Genomic DNA, 20,844 nt, shown 5'->3' on the forward strand with positions numbered 1-20,844 from the left:
AAATAGAAAACAAGATCAAAGCAATATAAATATGTTTCTTATGATAAAAAGTGTACCGAGGTTCATGGGTTCACTTGACTATTCTCTCTTTTAGTTGTGGTGGGCAAATAGTAATTCATCAATGAGATACGAGGGTGCAAATAATAGTATGTGTAAGATCAGAATTAATATGGACATCACATAGCATATAGTGAATTATAACATGACGCAGCGATCCTCCACCGAGAGAACGTGAACCCTGGTACATCATGTTCCTACTCCCGCTACCGGAATCTCCATCGCCGCCTTGTCCCCGAAACCCGAAGTTCATATCCATGGGCATTGCCGAGGTGATCCGTCGTCACCAACAGGCAAGCTAACTAGGAGGTTAGTCTTCAAGAGTAGCAAGCTCACAGTATCTCACTCGAAGAAATCCTAATGGAGAGCCCAACGCTATGAAAGGATGGAAAGGAAGAACAGCAAAGGTGTTCAAATCCTTCACACTTAAATCTCACCAAAGCAAGAAGTGCTAGGGAGGGATTAGATAAGAAGAACAATGAAGGAAATAAACCAATAACTCTAAGATCTAGATCCCTAGAGTTCCCCTTATTTAGATGAGGAATTGATTGGTGAAGATTGTAGATCTATATCTGCTCTTTCAAATCGCTCAAGAAGATGCAAGAATTATAGGAGGGGTGAAAGAGGAAGCAAGATTTTGGGGTTCTACAATGAATTAGATACAGAGGTCTAAAAGAATGGTTGACCTTACCTCGTCTAGGAGGAATAAAGGCTATTTACAGTTTAAGAGAGAAAACTAGCCATTTGGGGGAAGTTTTGCGACCAAATCCGACGGTAAGTTTGGCAATGCCGAGCCACACACCTGACCGTCCGGCGATGCCGAAAGGCATGTCACGCTGTTTGACGAATAGACCAGTGAACCGGAACAACCGCCAGAATGGCCACCAGCACACAACGCTAGGCCGGCCCAGTTTGGGGCGTGCCATCCTCGCCGGTTTGAATACGGCAAACCGAAACCATTTCGGTGGCCTTCCTGAAAGAACCCTCGGTATAGCTTTTCCTCATATACTGGAAATTTCGCTATCGGGCGGTTGGTTTCGCATAGCTCATTCCAAATTCAGTTTTCTTAAAACAACTAAACTCTCACGAAATTTTCCGAACCTCGATTAGAAAACAACTTATTGGAAAGTAAACGACAAATAAAATCCAACAAAAATCAAACATAGAAACAATGTACGCTTACAGTGTAAACCATTCACATTAGTAGTCCCACCTCTACGAACAGTTCCCACTTCCCACACGTAGTGGTTGACCCACATGTGTCAGGGTATCAGTCCGCATAGAGTCAATTCCGTGGATCAAATTGCAATAAAATTGTTGCTTAACCACTTTTTGTAGCTTTGCTTTTTTATAATTTCTTGGGATGATTTGTTGTAATATTTTATATTTTTTACACATGTGGTGATGGATCTTGTTGTAATACTCATTTTAACACAAATATGCACTTAGATTACATTTTTGTTGTAAATATCGAAAAAACCCGGCACCATCCACCGTCTAAAGCTAGCAGCAGCTAGCACTCATGCTGGGGCATGCATCAGCTATCAGCGTGCCTAGCTAGGCGTGCACACACACCATCGCTGAAAACCTAACAGTGTAGCGTATGATGGTTGTGCAGCGTGCAGTCAGCCAAAGCAGGCAGTGATAGCGACGTCTGCGTCGGGCCAGCCTATACGACCGATTTTTGACAAATAATCAGGCGACCGACGCTCCGCGTGGCCCTTTTTTTTGTGTGGTGTTGTTGGTTTCGAATGAAGAGGGCAGAAAATTATAAATCATAACTCTATTTGTAAGCATGGAAGCCAATTTATAAATCATAACACTAAAAAATGAAGTTTTTATTTTATTTTACCACTTAATCTAGCTTTCAAAACTCTAAAATGGTTTACTAGGAACATCCATGTTTTAATTTAAGAAGGGATTTGCTAGTTCTCGGCTAGCTGAGAACTAACTTAGTGCTCAGTTGTCTTATACAATTTGATATGCATCTTGATTCGTGTTGTCATGAGATATTTGATAACATCTCTTCTAACTAAGAACGAAATTAGTTCTCCTTTGGCTAAAAGAGTAGTAACACCCATTAACATTTAATACTAAACCCTCGACGAGTTTTAGAGTGGCAATCGACGCAAGTAACAAAGAAACAAAGCAAAAGCCAGATTAATTTGACGCCACAGTCAGTAGTATTCCCTTGCGATGAGTACCCAGAGCAATGCAAGAGTGTCCTGATTCGGTGTGCAACCCATCGAGGACGCGGGGTGACCGGGCCAAGAACAGCAGCGCGTACACACACACATGGACAAAGTTGAGTGTCAGTTGGTGGCCCGGATGTGGACAGGAAGCCGTCGGGTTCATATATACTCCGTTGATCATCCAGTTGCCAACCAACGGACCCAGTTATTTCAAGGTACGTAGCCGACGAGAGGCCCATAGATGGAGTTGCAGACTCCACCGCCGCCGGTGAAGATGGCTCGATCGGAGGACTGAAAATCGAACGGGAGTCGATGTAATGCCGAGTGCATGCGCGAGCAGAGCACACCATCGAGCTCATGCGCGACCGGCCAACGATCGACGGCGGCATCCCATCATCCCGTGCCGGCGCCTTTGCGTCTCGATCGGGGGCAATTGCCGACGGCTGAGAAGATCCTGGGTAGCTTATTACGCGAGCAGAGAGCTAGCAGACGATGGCGTCGTCGTCGACGGCCGAATGCCTCCCTGCAGTGCCACCTGGAGAAACCGGAACTACTTACACGTACAGGTACTGCAGCAGCAGCAAGTCCTTTTGTTCAAGTCACACACGAAGGAGTCGGGTCAAGAGATCCATATCGCGCGTCGATCGGCGTCACTCTCGGCTCGCTCCTGAGCGCTTAACTATCTACTGTAGATCGAGGCCGGCGGTGCCGCAGTTGAAGCGCACCGCAGCTCAGGCCACCGTGATTGACCCGGTAAATTAATCCAAGTCGGTCGCGGACATGGATGGAACGACGGTCCGCGAGCGACTCACACGCACCGCTGCGTCTGCGCGCGTTCGGCGAGTCTCCGGTCTACACCACCCTCACCGGCAACCACCACTGCACGGTTGGTGAGCAGATTGCGACGGCGCGAGCGGTTAACTATATTATACGTGCACACGCGCGCGCACTCCACGGCTAGCTAGACCATGAGCGACCATGAGATATTTGGGAACATGCTATACGAAGAGAGAAAGATAATCGCGCAATTGTGATCCAAATCTTGACTTCCTCCATAGATCAAGGTTCTACTTAAAATCGGGATTTTTATGTGGTTCCTCCATAAAAAAATTATCCTCACAAAGAACAATCTTAACAAAAGAAATTTGCAATGGTGTTTAAAATGTTATTTTTTGTGATTAAGATGAGACAATACAACATCTTTTCTTCACGTGTCCATTTGCCCAAATTATGTGGCTAATTATTTTTATAACTTTCAACATTCCACCACCAGCTAATGTAACTAGCCTCTTTGGTAATTGGTTAAATGGTGTAGCAAAGAAAGTTAAAGGACACATTAGAGTTGGTGTGTGGGCTTTACTTTGGGCTATCTAGAACGTTAAAAATGATTTTGCCTTTAACAAAAACGTTTTCCATCTTTGGGTGCAACCGTTTGGTGATGGTAGCACATGATATATACAGTCGGTGCGGCTGGCATATTGAGAGGCGTCTCACATGAAGATCTTGTGGCGTCTAGTCTCTTTTGTTATTTTTCTATGGCTTATACATGTTGAGACTTTGAGTGACCGTGAACTATAATACTTTTGTAATTTATATTCTTAATAAAGTAATAAAAAGCTGCATGATCCAAAAATAAAAAATTACATGGACCAATTTGAGGTACAAACTCAGCTTATCAGCCATTTGCATCATTTTAGACATTGACATAGTTACAATTATATGACCATTCTCTCGTGTGGTACCTAGAAAACAGTAGCTCGACCTATGCCATTGGTATCTTGTCGGACGATGACTCTGACAGTGATACTGAATCGATAATGGCCACGGCAGCCCACATCCATTAGCACAACGAGAGGTCGATGCCACAATCATAGACTCGAAGAGGCCACACAGAGGAAATATCAAACATAATCAAGAAACTAACCATGACCGTCTCTTCAAATATTACCTTTACCGTTACCAATCCACTTTTTCCGGGGCACATATTTTGGCTTGGCTTTCGGATTTCAAGAAACTTGTTCATGCAAATCGCCGCGTAGCTATTCACATGCGTGCATATGGAGTTCATGCGTACATGCGCATAAGCGAGACCACGTGTATTGATTCGATGCACAAGTTCTGCGGAAACAGTGATTGCGGTGTTCGGTGATGTTTACCTGCGAGAGCCAAATATTGCCGATATTGCCCGGCAGTTGTCGATCAACGAGGCAATGGTTTTTTTTGGGATGCTTGGAAGCATAGATTGCATTCAATGTGTAAGAACTTTCTTATTGCTTGGCAGGGCAATACATCCGGCACGTGGATTGGTGCATTGTCATTCTTGAGGCTCTTCTATCATGAGATATTTGGATTTGATACCCTTTCTTCGCCATAGAATGCTCTCACAATGATATCAATGTCATGCAGTTTTCTCATGTAATCTCTAGGCCTGCAAAAAACAATTCTACATTGGTCAACTATGAGATCAATGGCCATACATACATACAACAGGGGTACTACCTAGCTGATGGCATCTAACCTGACTATTCCATAATTGTGAAGGAAATCTGTAACCCTAGAGAATAGTAATGTCAGAGATTTACCAAAAAAACAACAACAAGAGGATTGTAGGAAGGATGTAGAGAAGTTATTTGGTGTGCTTCAATCTCGATGGGCTCTATGTGCACCATGGGAATCGTGATCGCCACACTCACGATCAATTGATGTATCCATCGCAAGGAAAGAACGAGGTGGTAGCTTGAGATCAATGCAACAAGCATAAGCTTGAGCGCAAGGCAAGAGAGAAATCGCGGCGTGCTAAAAATGGAGGCTTCTTGTGAATGATACACACAATATATCGATATTTTGAATAGAGTTTAAAAGTATCACATATAGCCTAAAAATAAAGGATTTTTACAAATAAATAAATAATATATAGTCTAAAAGTGATGGAACCATACATACACAACCACATACAAAAATAGTTTTACAGTTTCTTTTAGAATCATAACAGCAACATTTCAAGAGGCAACACCATAGTATAAATTATTTATTAAAAATCATCATTTAGAAGAGGAACACCAGATTGTGTTCACCACGACGACAAACACATAGGCTGGAAGAAATAGCGCGCTAATGCTATAACGTCTTAGTGCGGTAAAGGATGCTATTTCAAAAATAGCAACATAGCGTGCAAACTACTAAAATTTAGGGTGAACCCTCCACATATACTAGGACCTGGTTTTTTAAAGCTTGCGTCATAGAACAGGGTAAAGGTAACCGGATTCGTGTGGAAAAGCAAAGCACCCGGGATGTATGACGCGCTATTTTAAAACTTCTGCATAGAACAGGGTAAGCTACATAGAACAGGGTAAGTAAGAGCAACCCGATTCGTGTGGAAAAGCAAAGCACCGGGGATGGAGGCCAGGTAAACAACGGCAGAGCGCATCACACACACAGCTAGTGCGTCGGATGTGGACAATCAGCTATCGTAAGGCGAGGTTCACTTCACTTGGTGGATGCAGTTGCGAACCAATAGCCGTACGTACTCGTCATAGCCGCCACCCAAAACAGGCACGGCCGAGCCGGCGCCGTTGTTTTTGCTCCCGGTGAAGGGTCGGGCGGCGCAGCGATAGCTGAAAAGATCCCACTTGACGAACCGACGTACATGCAGACTGGGTCGACTGCGACTGAAAAAGATCAAATTCACAGGAATCGACTGCGACAGAAAAGAGCAAGGCGGAGTTCACGGCCGACGATCGATCGCGCGCGTGCTGTGAATTCGCGGCCCGGACAGACATGGCTGACGGATGGTGAGCGACCGAGTCTTCAGTTTCAGTCTACTGCTAGCTCTCTGTTTGCACGGTTGGTGGCCGTGCAGATAATTTTGCCTTTTTTTTCCAACAGTTAAGTTTGTTCGCACTCACTCCAGCTAATAGCTAGATCGACAGCTAAAGACAATCAATCGTTCCAAATTGACTCTTCTGCCGGCCCGCAACCTGCTTCTTTCAACCGTGCGTGCGTGCGCAATTCAAGATTTACAAAATGGACCGATCCATCCCATCTGCCCACCAAAAGGGAGAGCAGAAAGCCCGGTGCAATTTCCCTTCCCAGCAACTTGCTGCCGTCGCCGGCTTTACAAAACTACAAGAACCTTGGAAGAACGAACGAAGGCAGGGAGTCTATGAGCGTGCGGTGACACGCACCATGAATACTGCTTCTTCTGGAGTTCGTCAGCCCCGGCGATGTCTTGGCGAAAGGAGCCACCCTGTCGGCTTCTCGTCCTCTGGGCGAGAATCTACATCGACCCCGGTACGGAATGCAACGCCAGCAACGCCCCAAGTGGCAAGTTCCCCCATGGCGATGATGGTGCTCGTTGCTGGAGGTCTCCAATCGGCGGCAACTTAGGGTCCTGGTTATAATTATCAAGGTCCATGTTGTCATTTATTTGTACTTAGGGGTCTATTTGTAATTTCGTTGTGTCCGGCGTGCCCGGTGCGTCCCCTGTGGGACGGGGATGGGCTCGGGGCGCCGGACACCGTATAGGAGCGCGCCGAACAAAAAAAGGCTTTGGGGGACGCGGCTGGAACGCTTTTTTTGTCCGGCGCGCCTGAAATCTTTTTGGGGGACGGTTTGGGGGACGCGACTGGAGATGCTCTAAGAGCAACCCGATTCGTGTGGAAAGCAAAGCACCGGGGATGGAAGCCAGGCAAACAACGGCAGAGCGCATACACACACAGCTAGTGCGTCGGATATGGACAAGCACCGTGAGACGAGCGGGAGGTTTGTACTTGGTCGATGCAGTTGCGAACCAACGGCCGTACGCGCGCACCCGCAAACCGAAACAGGCACGGCCGAGCCGGCGCCGTTGTTTCGCTCCCCGCGAAGGGTCGGTCGGCACGCACGGCGATAGCTGAAAACATCCCACTTGACGAACCGACGTACATGCAGACTTGGCCGACTGCGACTGAAGAAGATCAAATTCACAGGAATCGACTGCGACAGAAAAGAGCAAGGCCGAGTTCACGGCCGACGATCGATCGCGCGCGTGCTGTGAATTCGCGGCCCGGACAGACATGGCCGACGGATGGTGAGCGACCGAGTCTTCAGTCTACTCCTAGCTCTCTGCTTGCACGGTAGGTGGCCGTGCAGATAATTTTACTTTTTTTTTCCAACAGTTAAGTTTTCTCGCACTCACTCCAGCTAATAGCTAGATCGACAGCTAAAGACAATCAATCGTTCCAAATTGACTCTTCTGCCGGCCCGCAACCTGCTTCTTTCAACCGTGCGTGCGTGCGCAATTCAAGATTTACAAAAAATGGACCGATCCATCTCATCTGCCCACCAAAAGGGAGAGCAGAACCGCCCCGTGCAGTTTCCCTTCCCAGCAACTTGCTGCAGCGCGGCTTTACAAAATTACGAGAACCTTGGAAGAATGAACGAAGGCAGGGAGTCTATGAGCGTGCAGTGACACGCACGATGAACACTGCTTCTACCGGAGTTCGTCAGCCTCGGCAGGTGTCAGGCTAGGTCTACCCTTGGCGAAAGGAGCCACCCCGTCGGCTTCTCTTTCCTCTAGTATTGGCGGCCACACAAAAATATCTAAATGTCGATAATGATGTATTCTACCAACACGTAAAATCTCAACTCGAAACACCAAGTATTGGCGGCCACACAAAAATGACAAAATCCGACAAGTTTTGGATGTTTCAAAGTTTGCAATGTTCACCACTTCAGATTTCCGCGTTTTTATTTTATTTTTCTTTGCACCGGGTGGCTAGAATGTAATGGTATTTTGATCTGAAATCTCTCACGGTTATACTACCTCCATCCCAAAGCTTAAGACTTATATTATTTTTAGAAAGTCCACAAAAAATCAGTTACATGCAAAATACAAAATTAATATCATTCAATAGATAATGAGATATATTTTCGTATGGTATGTACAAAATATTATACTGGTTGATAGACTGTTCTAAAATTTTAGTCAAACTTTATCTGGTTTGGCTGTCCAAAAAAAAAAATCCTTAACCTTTGAGTGGAGGTAGTAGAATACATCATTAGTTACATGTAGAAATGTTTGCAAGATTTTTTAAAATATTAAAATACCTTTTTCAATTTTTTTTTAGAAAATGAGGTACATGTAGCTCGGTCGACAAAACGCCACACTCTGAACATAGGGAGTACTCCATATGTAAATAATGTAATGAACATGAAATTTTTTTGAGAGATATATTTGGTATTGATTGTTGAAAAAGAATGCTTGAAGAGAAGCTTGTCGCATCAACCGACAAACTGGGCTTTACTTCCCTACCTCGGGACTGTGGTTGAGTGGTTATCATTCCCAGCCCAGGCCAGCCCAGCCCAGGACAGGACAGCCCAGCTCAGCAGGACCGAAATGGAAATGATCGTGTGCGATTGGAGAGCTCACTCCTCGCCGCCCCCGCCTTATCCTCCCTCCCTCGCCAGCGATTGAATTCACCATCGTCTTCCTCCTCCCCGGGCCGTTCCTACTCACCACCGCAATGCCGATGCAGTTCCTCTCGCTCCCCACCGCCTCCTCCCCCACTGCCCACCTCCTCCCTCCCAAGCCCTTCTTCAAGCCCCTCTCCTCCGCCTCCGCCTCCGCCTCCTCCTTCCGCCGCCCCTCCCAGCCCCCGCCACCGCCCCCCAAGCCCTCGCCACCCCCTCCACCGCCCCCGCCTCCCCCGCCGCTCCCCAACCCCCTCGCCTCCAAGCTATGGCTCTCCAGCAAGCTCTCCCCGCCCCCTCCTCCCCCTCCCACCCAACCACCACCTCACACCCCGCCCCCACCGCCGGACCCCGAACCCAACCCCGAGCCAGCCCCGCGCGACGACGACGAGCAGCAGGACTTCCGGAAGAAGGGGAAGGTCTTCGTGGGCAACCTGCCGCTGCACGTCCGCAAGGCCGAGGTGGCCGCCTTCTTCCGCCAGTTCGGCCCGCTCGACAAGGTCGAGCTCGTGCGCGCCCGCGACGACCCCGAGCGCAACGCCGGCTTCTGCTTCCTCTACTACTCCTCTGACGCCGAGGCCGCCGCGGCGGCGGAGGTCGACGGCGTGGACTTCCGGGGCAGGTCGCTCACGGTGCGGCTCGACGACGGGAGGCGGGGGCGGGCCCGGGCGGAGGACCGGGCGCGCTGGGTGGACCACGGACGCGGGCGGGAGCCGGCCTCGCCCTGGCACCGGAGCAGGGATGAGGCGTGCCGGGAATTTCGTGCGGTCGTGGAGTCGCGGCCGCAGGATTGGCAGGCCGTCGTCTCCGCCTTCGAGAGGATCCCCAAGGTCGCTTCTCGTACCACTAACTTGGCCTTGTTACGTAGTTGCAGTGCTCCTTCGCTTTGTATGCCAATTGCACCTGCACATTATCGCCTTAACATTCCGAATCATATTAACAGTCGGCGACAGGGTGTCGAATAGTTTCGTCAGGGCATGCCAATTTACAATGATACTAGGATGGTCTAGTTGTCCCTCTAACGAGAGATGACTTGCAGTGTTGTTAAAAACAACCCAAGTAGATGACCTGTAGCTGCACACATGGAAAATCCACCTCTACAGATTCTTGTTAGCCTCTGCTGTTTACCTTATGTCATCTGCAATTTCTATCAAAATTCATGTTCTGAGTTATTTGCTAGTTCATTGTCAAAATTGCACCTGCACATTACCATCTTAACAATGGGCGACAGGGTATATCGAATAGTTTCGGCAGGGCATGCCAATTACACAATGATACAAGCAGTGGCGGAGCTTGACAACAAATTATGGGCGGGCCAAGCTATAGGAACACAAAAAAAAAAAGTGAAACACACCACTTCCCTGCATATTAGTCATTAACTATTTATTTTTAATTCTCGAAGTGGCGTCCAGTCTCTTGTTTACCTGGAAGTTCATAATTTCGTGCACTGGCATACAGTCTATAGAGGACCTAACAACAAATATGCTCTCTCACACTATGTCTTTGATCTTGTGGCTCTTGCCAAATTTATTAAGGGCGCAATCCAGGATCTCGTTTCAAGAACTAGATGCCTTTAAAGGTAACCGGTTAATGTGTGTCCGAAGTACATCGTCAGTTGCTGTTCCAATTCGAGAAAGGGAAAATAATCATTGCTGAAGGATTTTCTTTAGCTTCACGCTTCATCTCTTTCAGATATTAAAAGTTGAACTCAAACTCATGTGCTCCCGGTTGGCGGTTACCCAGCCAATCAAATGACTTCGTGATGAAACCAAGCCATATATTTGGTTATATGTACCTCGGTAGGAAAATTGGAGAAGATAAGGGCTCGATTTAATCTGAAAGTCGCTCACCTGCTGCTAGATCTCCAGCGGCCGTACCTGCAGACTGCAGATGAGGCAGTCCCCTGGCCGCCCCCAGGCTGCGGGCGGCGGCGCGGCCAGTCTGCGTCATGTGCCCTCCACTGATTCTTCCATGTTTCTTCCGTCTAAATCGCTAGATGCGCCCCCATTCCCATGGCCGTGGTTTTCTTTCCGTCGGGAGGCTCAGAGAAACGAGCGAACGAGACAGGCTAGCGCGTTGGGCCTGAGATGCATACGAGTTAAACAAAATTTGGTCAAAAACTTGGGCGGGCCATGGCCCAGTTCGGCCCCAACAGAGCTCCGCCAGTGGATACAAGGATGGTCTAGTCGTCCTAGCAAGAGATGAATTGTAGTCTTGTTAAAAACAAAAAAAATTAATGACCTGTAGGCTGTAGCTGCACACCTGCGCCACATTCTAAAGATTCTTATTAGCCTCATGCAGTTGCTGCATAGCTTTCACCAAAATTAGATGTCCCGCAAACGCAAAGTATTGTTTATTTACACTGAAAACTGATGTTACATCTGTCCCCATTAGTGGATATAGATTCTTGTAGTCAGGACATTTTACATTTTCTGCATGTTTTTTTTTTTAAATTTGACGTTATGAAGGAGTAGATCTGTTACGCAGTTGATTTAGTTACTGTGCCAATTGCGCAATTATACAAGGGGTGGTCTAGTTGCCTTTCTAATGGGAGATGATCCGTGCCTGCACATGCTGGAGATTTTTGCCTTCTGCAAATTCGTATTAGCCTGTTGCTGCACAGCTTGCCTCTACTGTTTACTTTGATGCCATCTGCAATTTTAATCGAAATTCAAGTTCTGAAACCTTTGCTAGTTCACTGTTGGAAAATTATCTGCCCCACAAGGTATTGTTCATTTATACGAACAACTGATGTTACATAGATTTGTCCCTACTATAGTAGCTATAGATTCTTGTTGTTAGGACAGTGCATATTTTTTTTGCATATTTTGTATGTTGTAACCATTTGGAGGAATAGGTACTTTTATGGAGTTGATTTAGAGTTAGTGAGCCTTTATTTTTCGTGTGTGCAATCAACAATGCTTAAATTCACATCAATCCTTTTATGTTCGAAAACCTGCATAATGATATATTTATGTATCCACAACCTCCTACGGAAGTTGCACATCCACTTCTACATGCCATGCGGGGCTGAAATTAAGGAAAATAATGTAGGTTTAGTTGATGCTCGCTAAATTATTTGCATAGAAGATAGAATTATCTGCCAGTCTCATTGCGATATAAATTCTCTCTTGATATGATTCATTTATAATCTTTATTTTCATTGTTTCAGCCATCAAGGAGAGAATTTGGTTTGATGATTGTGTATTATGCCAAGCGGGGTGATAAGCATCATGCTCGTGCAACCTTTGAGAACATGAGGGCAAGAGGAATAGAACCCAATGCCTTTGTCTTCACAAGGTAGCTGCATTTTAGGTGTTACTTACAGTTTTTTGGCTGTTTCTTACCCATGGTAGACAGACTAATGTACATGATGAAATAAAAACCAGAGGACTTGTGCAATAAACTTTTTGAAATTGACGAACTAAAAAACTTACTATGCATAGATTGATCATGGAAAAATGTTTCTGAATGGTACAAGATAGTCTTCATGATCGCTTCACATTGCTGGTTTGTCCCATGCATTAAATTTAATTCATTTCATGCAGCCTTGTTCACGCTTATGCAGTTGCTAGAGATATGCGTGGGGCACTGTCATGTGTTGAAGAAATGAAAGCTGAGGGCATTGAGTTGACAATTGTTACCTACAGTATCCTTATTGCAGGATTTGGCAAAATTAATGATTCCCAGTGAGTACGCCACCCTCCACTCTCTCAATTAAATGAAGTGCCAGGCCATTCTCAATGTGCTATCCTTATGTACTTCATTCGGAGTTTCTGATCTAGTTGTAACATCCATTCTCGATGTGCTATCCTTACGTGAGTTATTCAATTTTCTTTCTGTGACAACCCATTTGTATTTGACGAATTCAGGTATTTGCTTTATGCATCAGGTCGCTTGACCTTCAATTCTTTTTTTTTTGAGAAAACTTTTGCATTTTCTCAACGACAAAAAAATCCACATTTTTCCCCAGAGCCCTTAACTTCTTATAATACCTTTTTCTTGCTTTGGAAGATCTGCAGACAAGTTGTTCAAAGAGGCTAAGGCTAACCTGGGGGATCTCAATGGGATCATATATAGCAACATTATACATGCTCACTGGTTAGTATTACGATATTATCATATTCATGAGCCTCTTCGAAATTGAGAAAAGTAACAATATCGTGCGGACATGCTTATGTCGTTATCTATTTGGCAATCTAGTCGTGTCAGCTTTTTACTCGTATATGATTGATCTGACACTCAAATGTATATACTTTCTGCAGCCAGTCTGGCAATATGGATCGAGCTGAAGAGTTAGTACGCGAAATGGAAGAGGATGGAATAGATGCTCCCATAGATGCATATCATAGTATGATGCATGGATACACTATCATTCAGGATGAGAAGAAATGTCTAATTGTGTTTGAAAGGCTGAAGGTATAGTGGGAAATGGGGTCTCATGGCTAGCTGAGCTTCTTGGCATTGTCATATTATTATTATACATTGGGATTTTGGGAAGCATTTCTCTTTCTTCATCTGTATTTATTTATTTTGCAGGAATGTTGCTTTACACCATCAATTATTTCTTATGGATGTCTAATTAATTTGTATGTGAAGGTAAATTCTAACTTATATCATTCTATTTTTTTCTATTTTTGCGCGGGTCATTGCCTGACTGCCGAGTAATACTAGCCGATTTGGGGTTTTCTCTTGTGCTTTTGTTGGTTTTTGTTATTTATAGTAGTATCTGGCAATTTTAACGGAAGAAAGATTGCTTATATAAGATATTTGAAGTGTAACTGTTGTTCAGATAATGTGCAAATGATGTTATCTGAGGTCCCACATATTGGAGCCATAACGTTGATAAAGCTATTATATGCTCGATAAATTGTTGATGAACTTTTCTGCTTCATAATATGTCTCCTACATACAGTACTTCCTAGCATGCCCACAAATCACATTTGCAAGAAGGAATAAGAAACCAAAAGGATGGAGTATAAAAACGGAACAAAAATTTAGCCCTGCAGCTCAGACCAACAATATAAATTGTGTATTTTCGCATTGTTTTTCTTCATGTTAATGCTATGGATGAAAATTGCTAATGCCCCTTTGGTATATTTTTTTTTTACAGATAGGCAAGGTCGCTAAAGCCATAGCTATTAGCAAAGAGATGGAATCATATGGCATCAAGCATAACAACAAAACTTACTCTATGCTGATCAGTGGATTTATCCATTTACATGACTACACAAATGCTTTCAGCATATTTGAGGAAATGATAAAATCTGGTCTTCAGCCTGATCGTGCCATATACAACTTACTGATAGAAGCATTTTGTAAGATGGGAAATATGGATCGAGCTATTCGCATTCTGGAAAAGATGCAGAAAGAACGAATGCAGGCGTCAAATAGAGCATTTAGGCCTATCATAGAGGCGTATGCGGTTGCTGGGGATATGAAAAGGGCCCTGGATATTTTTGATCTGATGCGACGAAGTGGTTGCGCTCCCACTGTAATGACTTACAATGCTCTTATCCATGGGCTAATTAGAAAGAACCAGGTAACTTTTCAAACACTTGCTAGCTCTTCAAACTTAAACCTTGCACTGTTGTCATTTTCTTTATCTATGTCTTTTTGTAGGTTGAGAGGGCTGTTTCTGTGCTTAGCAAGATGTCCATTGCTGGCATTACACCGAACGAACATACATACACAATCATCATGAGAGGTTATGCTGCTAATGGTGATATTGGGAAGGCCTTTGAATATTTCACAAAAATTAAAGAAGGTGGTCTAAAACTTGATGTCTACATTTACGAGACGCTGCTAAGGGCATGTTGCAAATCAGGGAGAATGCAGAGTGCTTTAGCAGTCACCCGCGAAATGAGCTCTCAGAAGATTATGAGGAATACATTCGTATATAATATTTTGATTGATGGGTAGGTTTTCTAGAAAACAATTTAACCAGTGTACGTTAGCCTTAGTCTTCTGAAATACTGCTAGGTCATATGTTATTTGGCTTAGTAACTTCAGATCTAGCGGAGTGTACAGTAATAGTTAGCCAACTGCAAACTCAGAGAGATGAAGTAATTATCATGATAGTTCTTTATCGAATTAGTTCTACACTATACTAGAAATTTCCTTTTGCTTGTCTAATCGCTGATCTTTTGTCTAGGTGGGCTCGGAGGGGAGATGTTTGGGAGGCAGCAGACTTGATGAAGCAAATGAAAGAAGATGGAGTCCCTCCTAACATTCATACATATACCTCCTACATAAATGCGTGCTGTAAAGCTGGAGACATGCAGGTATAATAATTTTTGCTTTACTTATTTAATCTGTAGCTTATTGTGACTGCATGCTGGAGACAGACTGACAAGGATAGTACAATTGCATCTGATATGAGTACACATTTTCATGCGTAATGAACTTTATCCTACATGGCTTCATCTTATTCTATTTTGAAATTTACGAATGGAGAAGTATTTCTCTTGGGTCTTTCTTTGTACTCTGTTGATTTATTTCTATTAAACGATTTGTTTGTAGAGAGCAGAAAAGGTGATCGAAGAAATGGCAGGTGTTGGACTGAAACCTAATCTCAAGACGTATACTACCTTGATTAAAGGCTGGGCAAGGGCATCACTTCCAGACAGAGCATTGAAATGTTTTGAAGAGATGAAACTGGTGGGGCTGAAGCCTGACGAGGCTGCTTACCATTGCTTGGTGACTTCACTTCTCTCAAGAGCAAGTGTAATGGAGGGAAGCACCTACACAGGAGTCTTGAGTGTTTGTAGAGAAATGTTTGAGAATGATTTGACTGTTGATATGCGCACTGCTGTTCACTGGTCGAGATGGCTTCATAAGATTGAGAGGACGGGAGGGGCACTAACAGAAGCACTTCAGAGAATATTTCCTCCTGATTGGAATTCATTAGAAGTTCTAGGAGAGGTTTCTGATTCTGTAAACACTGGGGATTCAGATTATTCTAGTGATTCTGACTTGAGCGATGATGGTGATGAGAATCAAGATGTTGATGACAACTGACAACCTGCAACTAACTTTCAATGTTAGTCACTCCCCCGCTGTTTTCGTGTGAGAGCTGTGCCCAAGTTGACCCAACAAGGTATGTTGTATGCTTGTGTGAAATGTATCACCACTACTTGCCGATGCTAATAATTACACAGGCAGCATGTTTATATTTCCATCAATAATGATTGTCTGTAAATTATGAGGAATGATTTGATAAGAAAAAAAGTTTGCAACGGTCTATAGTTATTGCTTAATTGGTGTAGTTTCTGAAAGCAGTATTCCAGAGTATAACTGATACTCTTTTGTTTGAAATGACTGGCATTGAATAAACCCTGTTGTGTTACAGATCGGCAGTTTGTGGACGATCCGAAATTAGGCCTTGGAATCTTGCAGTGCAGTATGCGTGAGCTGGCTTCTGCTGCATTTCTTAAAAAGCGTCAGCAAGGCAGTAACAGTTCTTCTGGGGCTGAGAGCTGAGGCTGTCGTCGCTAATTTGCAGCAGACGAAGATTGCTCAGTTTGTGTTCCTGTACAGAACAATGACTGCCATAGGTAAATATTCTTGAGGTATGGGCAAGTTCATTTTTTATGCTATACGTTACTAGAGTATGACTTTTTATACCTGTAAGTCGATCAATAATTTGCATAAATGAAGATTGTTTTGTGCATTAGCCACCCATCAATTTTTGGTTTGATTTTTACTAGCCATGATAATATCTGGCTGCTCACTTTACAGCATCCAAATGTTAGGAGCAAGACGTTAGGGTTTATAGGTCCATGTGTTTTTCTGATAGGATTTTTAGGCCTATGGTTGAATACCATCGCTTTGATGGGCATTTAGTAAAGCATTTTAAAGCAGGCCTGTGGTTGAATACCACTTTGATGGGCATTTAGTAAAGCATTTCAAAGCACATGACTCATAGCTGGTGTAGGGCAGCAGTTTTGTAACCTTTTTTTTTTCCGAGAATTCAGTTTTGGGTTAGCCCCTGAGATGCGGCGGACAGCTTAGCTGATGATCACACCTAATAATCTGAACTTTGATAATATGTTGCGGAACGAAGCTTCTCTTTGTCTCCATAAGGAAATATTATTAAAAGAAAAATGTAAATAGGAGCAAAGATTGTTGCCTCATTGGTGTCTTGCACATCATTGCGGTTTTTGAGGAGGAATTCGCTCTCCGAATTGAAGTACAAAACTCAATCAAGTGCTAGATGATGACTGTTTTCCCATTTAAGATTTGGCATCTTCCAGTACAGCAGCTTCAATCAAATTAGCACAGCCTGACTCAGTATCACTTGGAAATGCACGCCTCTGTCCTGCTGGGAGCTTTTACTAGTCAGGATGAATGCCTGCACAAGACGGCATTGATACGGTGCTTACGAGCCTAGTTTCCTGAGTATAACTGCAGACTCTTAGCTGGCCGGTATCTTTCATTGAATCAAAGAGTTGGCCTCCCTCCATCCCCCATTCAAGTCCTGCCCACAAGATAAAACAGTGCCTCATTTATGCCCGCTATTTAAGTTGGCTTAGCTGCATTGCCCCTTGTCCATTCATACTCACCATTAATTCTTGCTAGGAAATCTTGATTGTAGCTGCAGTATTTTGTTTCCAGTGTGTGACTTAATGTTCTTTGAATGCTAAGGATGTACTACTGTACTCCATAATTTATTTCTCCTTACACATTAAAAAAAATGTTTTTGGCATTGCAGCCTTTGCTTTGTGAAAGTCAAGCTAGGTGGCAAAGGCAGCTCTAGTTTCATGAAGTTCTTAGATGATGTGTATCCAGCTGAAGCCCTATGGGTGGAAGTGGGGAAGGGGCTGGAAACATCTTTGTTCATACAGGAGTAGCTGGAAATGGCACCACAGGTGGGCAACCATCCAAATAGATTTTTGGAGCCTCTTTGTAGTGGGATTGTATTTTCTCCAAAAGTACCCATAGTGGCAGCTATCCGATTGTGCTTATTTAGCAGATGCAAGTTGTAAAGACCTGCCTACTAAATTTAATACTCCATTCGTCCAACAAAAGATGTCTCAACTTTGTCTAAATTTGGATGTATTGGTATATAGATGCATCCAAATTTAGGCAAAGTTGAGACATTCTTTGTTGGACGGGAGTAGATGAAATATCCTATATACTGTATATTTTTTCCATTCTGAAGTTGAAATTCAGATGAAGAGTGAAACATGAGCCAAAATTCTTTAATTCATTATGTTCCGAGCCGGTTACTCATGCACAGTGAAAATTCAGCATTCAAGAGGAAAACCAACTCATGGTATTTTTAACTCAATAACTTGAGTTAAAAAGAATAACTAATTACCTATATATTACTTCTGTTTTCTGATATTTGTTCTATTTTCTCTTGAAGTGTCGATTGTAGCTTTTGCCGTTATTTTCACGCTTCACCCATGTTTAATTGAATGAAAAAACATAGTGCCATATAGTTCTCCAGTTATTTTTTGTTGTATTTTTCTGCCCTCTGTTTCATATTTGTCACTTTCATTTTATCCTTGGGTTTAATCAATTACTCCAAGTCCAGCTAGAAAAAATCCACCAACTCCAGCTAGACAAGCGAGGAGGGTAAAACTGAAGTCCTTGCTGTTGATGCATTTAAGTGTCCTCTTCCTCCTCAGGGCACAACACTATATATAGCAGGTTGCACCATTCTCCCCCATCACAAACACACCCTGTGCCCACCCTCTCTCCCTGCACAGTGCCCTCTCCACAAGCAGCACAATAGAAGCAGTAGTGCGGCACGAAGGTGTTGCAATAGGAACCCCATTGCGAGCATGGCGGAGTCGCCGGCGAGCTCGTGCGTGTCATCGGACGCGGAGGAGGAGACAGTGACGAAGGGGATGGTGGTGGTGGGGTGCCCGCGGTGCCTCATGTACGTGATGCTGTCGGAGGCGGAGGAGCAGCCCAGGTGCCCCCGGTGCAAGAGCCCCGTCCTGCTGCACTTCCTCCACGGCACCGCTGAAGACGCCAACTCCAACAACACCAACAGGCAGGGCAGCAAGAGCTAGCCTGCAGTTCAGCTGCTTCTACTCCTCTCATTTGCCATGTTTTGACGCATGTATTCCGACTGCAGCGCCCTGTAGCTGTAGACCCTCTCTCCCTATGAACTTGTATTCGCACGCAGGACCGACGACAGGTCGATCAGGTTTTGGCAAGCGAGAAAAAATTCACATGTTTTTGTGACCGAATCATCTTGGGATCCTTGTGCGATTTCTTAGTCCACATGTTGGCCGGAGAACTCTTGTTTCTCTGTCTATTCCAGAACCATGTTCTGAATTTAGGCTCATATACTTTGCTTTAAGAAGGCCGTTTACCTTTTTGCAATGCAGCGTGTGACCCAGGACTATTCACGTTCATCCCTTAATTGAGCAGTAATAATATATCGTGTGGCCGAACAATTGGATTGCATATGAATGTTTCTGCTTTAATTTAATTCTATTGAAGATGGGTTCGTGACCAATCAACCTCCAGCTACATATAGCAGTGCGTAGTCTGCCCGGATGGTGACGGGAGAAGATGAAAAGTAAAGGAGGGCTTATTATGAGAGACGGGTGGATCGATCGATCGTTCGCTCTTCATGGAAAACCTGTGCCTGTTTTAATTGGAGATCACCAAATAGTAGTACAGCGGTAGCAGAAGGAATGAATAAGGGCTATAATCAGAGGGAGGGGCAGCTGAGGGGAGGAATCAGCACGCGCGCGGCGGTTCGTCATCAAGCACGTACCCCTTTCATTTCGTTGTGCGTCTCCCGTCTCTGCGCGCGCAATGCGTTTTCCAATCAATGGACATCTCGATTTCTTTTTTTGTGTGAATACACCCTCGGACGTGTATTAATCGTAGAGAAGAAAATAACGGAATGCCCATACAATGCCGTGAGATGGCAGGTTCGTGCTGTCAACAAAGGGTGATAGCTTCCCGATCATGAGCCTGCTTTCCTAAGACTAAGAGTACCGTAGCGGAACCGGTTCTGGAAAAGCCAAAACTTTGGGAGCGGAACAACCTAGCTAAACGCCACAACTCAAACTCCTCCTTGATCCTCATTTTGATGTCTTCCATGGTTGGGCACCATTAAACACCACGTCGTTCCGGTGACGCCAAATACAACACAGGATGAGGACGATAGCAGTCCCAAGTCCATAACTCAATTTTATATGCCAGCGAGAGCCCTTGTGGCGGCCGTTGGCTTTCTAGTCCGGGCAAGCGAGTGTCACGTTCTAGAGTAAGTTTTTATTTTTTTTGGCTCAACCGGGGGCACACTTGTAAAATATGTTGGCATCAATCTCAAAAAAAGAAAGAATAGGGTGCCAAAAGAGAATATACGTAATATTGATTGCTGCAACTTTCGAACAAATGGGTATAACAACTACAATCCCTGGATTTAGTATCAAGAGTAAAAAGGAATTCATTAGTGTTATTTGTTTGCTTGAACACTCACCTTGATCTTTGTAGCGAGGGAGCATACACTGGTAGAAAAACAGGCTTCCGTCTAGCCCCATAAGTCGCGAAGCTATAGGAACCGCGACTAATGGGACCTTTAGTCGCGGTTCGGGAGGCGAACCGCGACCAAAGGCTCCGGGCCCGTGGCGCTCGGTGGCCAGCTGGTGCACGTGGGGGCTGTAGTCGCGGTTGGCCCGGCCAACCGCGACTAAGGCCGCTTTAGTCGCGGTTGGCCAGGCCAACCGCGACTAAAGCCCCTCCCCTATATATACCCATCCAGCAGCCAACACTTAGCCATTTGGAGCCATTCTCTTCACAAACTTCACAAGTGGGTGTTAGGTTTGCTTTTGGTTCCTCTTATGCACATAAGGTGTTTGATGAAATGCCCCAAGAGCATGAAACAAACATGATATGAAGTGTTGGAGCCACACTTGAGCTTTCTCATTTATTTTTTCCTCCTCGATCGCGGTTAGCAACTTGAACCTTTGATGTGTCATTGATAAAATATGCATGTGTGTAGTTCATTGTTTAATTTATATTGTTTGTAGCTAGTTAGTTTAACAAATGCATGATGGTTAATTATATATTTTATATTATAATAATGCGAGATGAATCGGCAATGGATGTACGGTAACCGACTCTCCGGCGAGTTCACTACGGGTTTGAAAGATTTCCTCGTAGTGGCTAATGC

General features: G+C 44.4%; 1 protein-coding gene and 1 long non-coding RNA gene across 2 annotated transcripts; both read left to right on the forward strand.

Annotated features, from left to right (window-relative positions):
- Window positions 1–8,743: 8,743 nt before the first annotated feature.
- Window positions 8,744–16,270, forward strand: LOC124672159 (pentatricopeptide repeat-containing protein At5g04810, chloroplastic-like). The gene is made up of 11 exons (XM_047208433.1): window positions 8,744–9,529; window positions 11,872–11,999; window positions 12,248–12,388; window positions 12,714–12,800; window positions 12,965–13,118; window positions 13,239–13,298; window positions 13,813–14,241; window positions 14,322–14,617; window positions 14,854–14,983; window positions 15,222–15,798; window positions 16,051–16,270. Exons 1-10 carry the CDS (start codon window positions 8,753–8,755, stop codon window positions 15,717–15,719), a joined length of 2,700 nt encoding a protein of 899 aa, XP_047064389.1. The 5' UTR covers window positions 8,744–8,752; the 3' UTR covers window positions 15,720–15,798; window positions 16,051–16,270.
- Window positions 16,271–18,288: 2,018 nt separating this feature from the next.
- Window positions 18,289–19,040, forward strand: LOC124669788. Its single transcript, XR_006992325.1, has 2 exons — window positions 18,289–18,861; window positions 18,953–19,040. It is a non-coding gene; the product is annotated as an uncharacterized LOC124669788 (long non-coding RNA).
- The last annotated feature ends 1,804 nt before the right edge of the window (window positions 19,041–20,844 follow it).

The sequence above is a fragment of the Lolium rigidum genome, chromosome 7 (assembly GCF_022539505.1).
Source record: "Lolium rigidum isolate FL_2022 chromosome 7, APGP_CSIRO_Lrig_0.1, whole genome shotgun sequence".
NCBI lineage: Eukaryota > Viridiplantae > Streptophyta > Magnoliopsida > Poales > Poaceae > Lolium > Lolium rigidum.